At 38.4% G+C, this 2,031-nt stretch overlaps 1 protein-coding gene across 1 annotated transcript; it reads right to left on the reverse strand.

The window, feature by feature from the left end:
- Positions 1 to 1,051: 1,051 nt before the first annotated feature.
- LOC109244385 lies at positions 1,052 to 1,627 on the reverse strand. Its single transcript, XM_019411469.1, has one exon. It carries the CDS (start codon positions 1,625 to 1,627, stop codon positions 1,052 to 1,054), a length of 576 nt encoding a protein of 191 aa, XP_019267014.1.
- Positions 1,628 to 2,031: the final 404 nt, after the last annotated feature.

The raw sequence follows: 2,031 nt of genomic DNA on the forward strand, positions 1-2,031 counted from the left end.
AGAGCGTGAGGAGAGCTTTCAATAGCTCAAGATAGCTTTGACTACAGCCTCAATTTTGATATTGCCTATAGGTTCGGGTCTTATGCTGTCTATTGTGATGCCTCGAGGATTAGCCTTAAAGCGGTATTGATGCAGGACAGTAGGGTGATTTCCTACGCGTCCAGACAGTTGAAGGTACATGAGAAGAATTATCTTGTCCATGATCTCGAGTTAGTTGCTATTGTTAACGCCTTGAAGATCTGGCATCATTATTTGTACGGTGTGCCTTGTGAGATTTATATTGATCACTGGAGTTTGCAGCATCTGTTCAAGCAGAAGGACCTTAATTCGCAACAGAGGAGGTGGTTAGAGATGCTGAAGGACTATGATATCACTATTTTGTATCACTCGGGCAAGGCCAATGTGGTGGCTGATGCTTTGAGCCGCCGGCCAGATAGTTTGGGGAGTTTGGCTTATTTACCAGCAGTAGAGAGGCCCATGGCGATGGATGTTCAGGCCTTAGCCAGCCAGTTTGTGAGATTGGATCTTTTGGAGCCCAGTCAGGTTCTAGCTTTCGTGGTCTCTCGGTTTTCCTTGTTTGATCGTATTCGGGAGCGTCAGTATGATGACCCTCATTTTCTTGTACTCAAGGACAAGGTTTTGCATAGCGATGCCAGAGATGTGACTATTGGTGATGACGGGGTATTGAGGATGCAGGGTCGAGTTTGTGTACCCAATGTTGATGGGCTTCGAGAGTTGATTCTAGAGGAGGCTTATAGTTCACGGTATTCCATTCATCCGGGTGCCGCGAAGATGTACCAGGACTTTACTAAGATGTAAAGTTAGTTCCTGCTTTCTTAAACCCGCAATCACTAATCTTGTGGCCTTTCTTTCCATATTGATGACATTTCAAAGAATTCCTCTTTTTAAATTGAGGCTTATTGGAATCTTTCAAATTTTTGTTTCCATCTCCGTTATTATTCTAACTAACATTATTAACTTTGGAACTTGAAGGTTGCATAAAAGCATCACGAATTCGAGTCTCACTTTTAAATTGAATGTGAGTTCGAAACTATTCCATAGTCAATTTCTCAGAAGAATGTAGGATTTTCCTTCTATTGTCATTCCAAGAAGAAGGCAGTTCAGAAAGTATAACACTGATTTGAAGTGCATCAGAAATTTTAACTTCAAGATCACTTAGTTTTGAAACTAAGATTTGCAGTTCATGAATCTGATCCATAATGGGCTTTGTATCAACCATTTTAAATTCGAAGTACTTTAAAGATAGAAATTTATCAATACCTCGTTTCTCGTTTTCATAAGCATTTTGCAATGCCGTCCAAGTTTCCCTTGGAGACTTAAAATTTTGATACAGATCATAGAGATGATCTGTTATTGTATTCAGAATATGTTCCCGGCACAGCAGTTCATCATCTTCCCATTTCTTCCTTGTTGCTTTCACTTCATCAGAATCCTCTGCTGTGGGTTCTGGCACAGCAGGCAATTGCGGATCAAGAACATAAAAAATCTTCAGAGCAGTCAGTAGGAAAATCATCTTGTCCTTCCAACGAGTAAAGTTTGATCCATCAAAATGATCGAGTTTGATGAACTCTTTTGGATTTTCAACAGCGGACAGAATGTTCTCCATAGCAGAATAACTTCTTAAGATTGTTAGAAATAATGGTAATTGAAAACGAAATTGAGAAGGCTTGAGGCGTGAAATCGACTTTCCTTAATGTTATTACCCGTATACAAATTTGGAAAAAATACAGGCAATCTTCTTCAGGATACAACAAGCCACTAATTAACACTTGCATATTTTCTGAATATCTTTGTAGGGAATCTCGTGTTTTTTATAGAGCAAAAGTCATGCCTTTTCCGAATAGACACTTTATTTCATTAACAGATGTGTCTGTTTATTTGAATTTTAAATTCAAATAAAACAGATTTTCTGTTATAGAAATAAAAAATAAAAATATTAATTTAATATCTGGCCCGGCCCAAGTCCAAGTCCAAGTCCAAGTCCAAGTATTTAATATATATATATATATA

The sequence above is a fragment of the Nicotiana attenuata genome, unplaced genomic scaffold, assembly GCF_001879085.1.
Source record: "Nicotiana attenuata strain UT unplaced genomic scaffold, NIATTr2, whole genome shotgun sequence".
NCBI classification, from domain to species: domain Eukaryota; kingdom Viridiplantae; phylum Streptophyta; class Magnoliopsida; order Solanales; family Solanaceae; genus Nicotiana; species Nicotiana attenuata.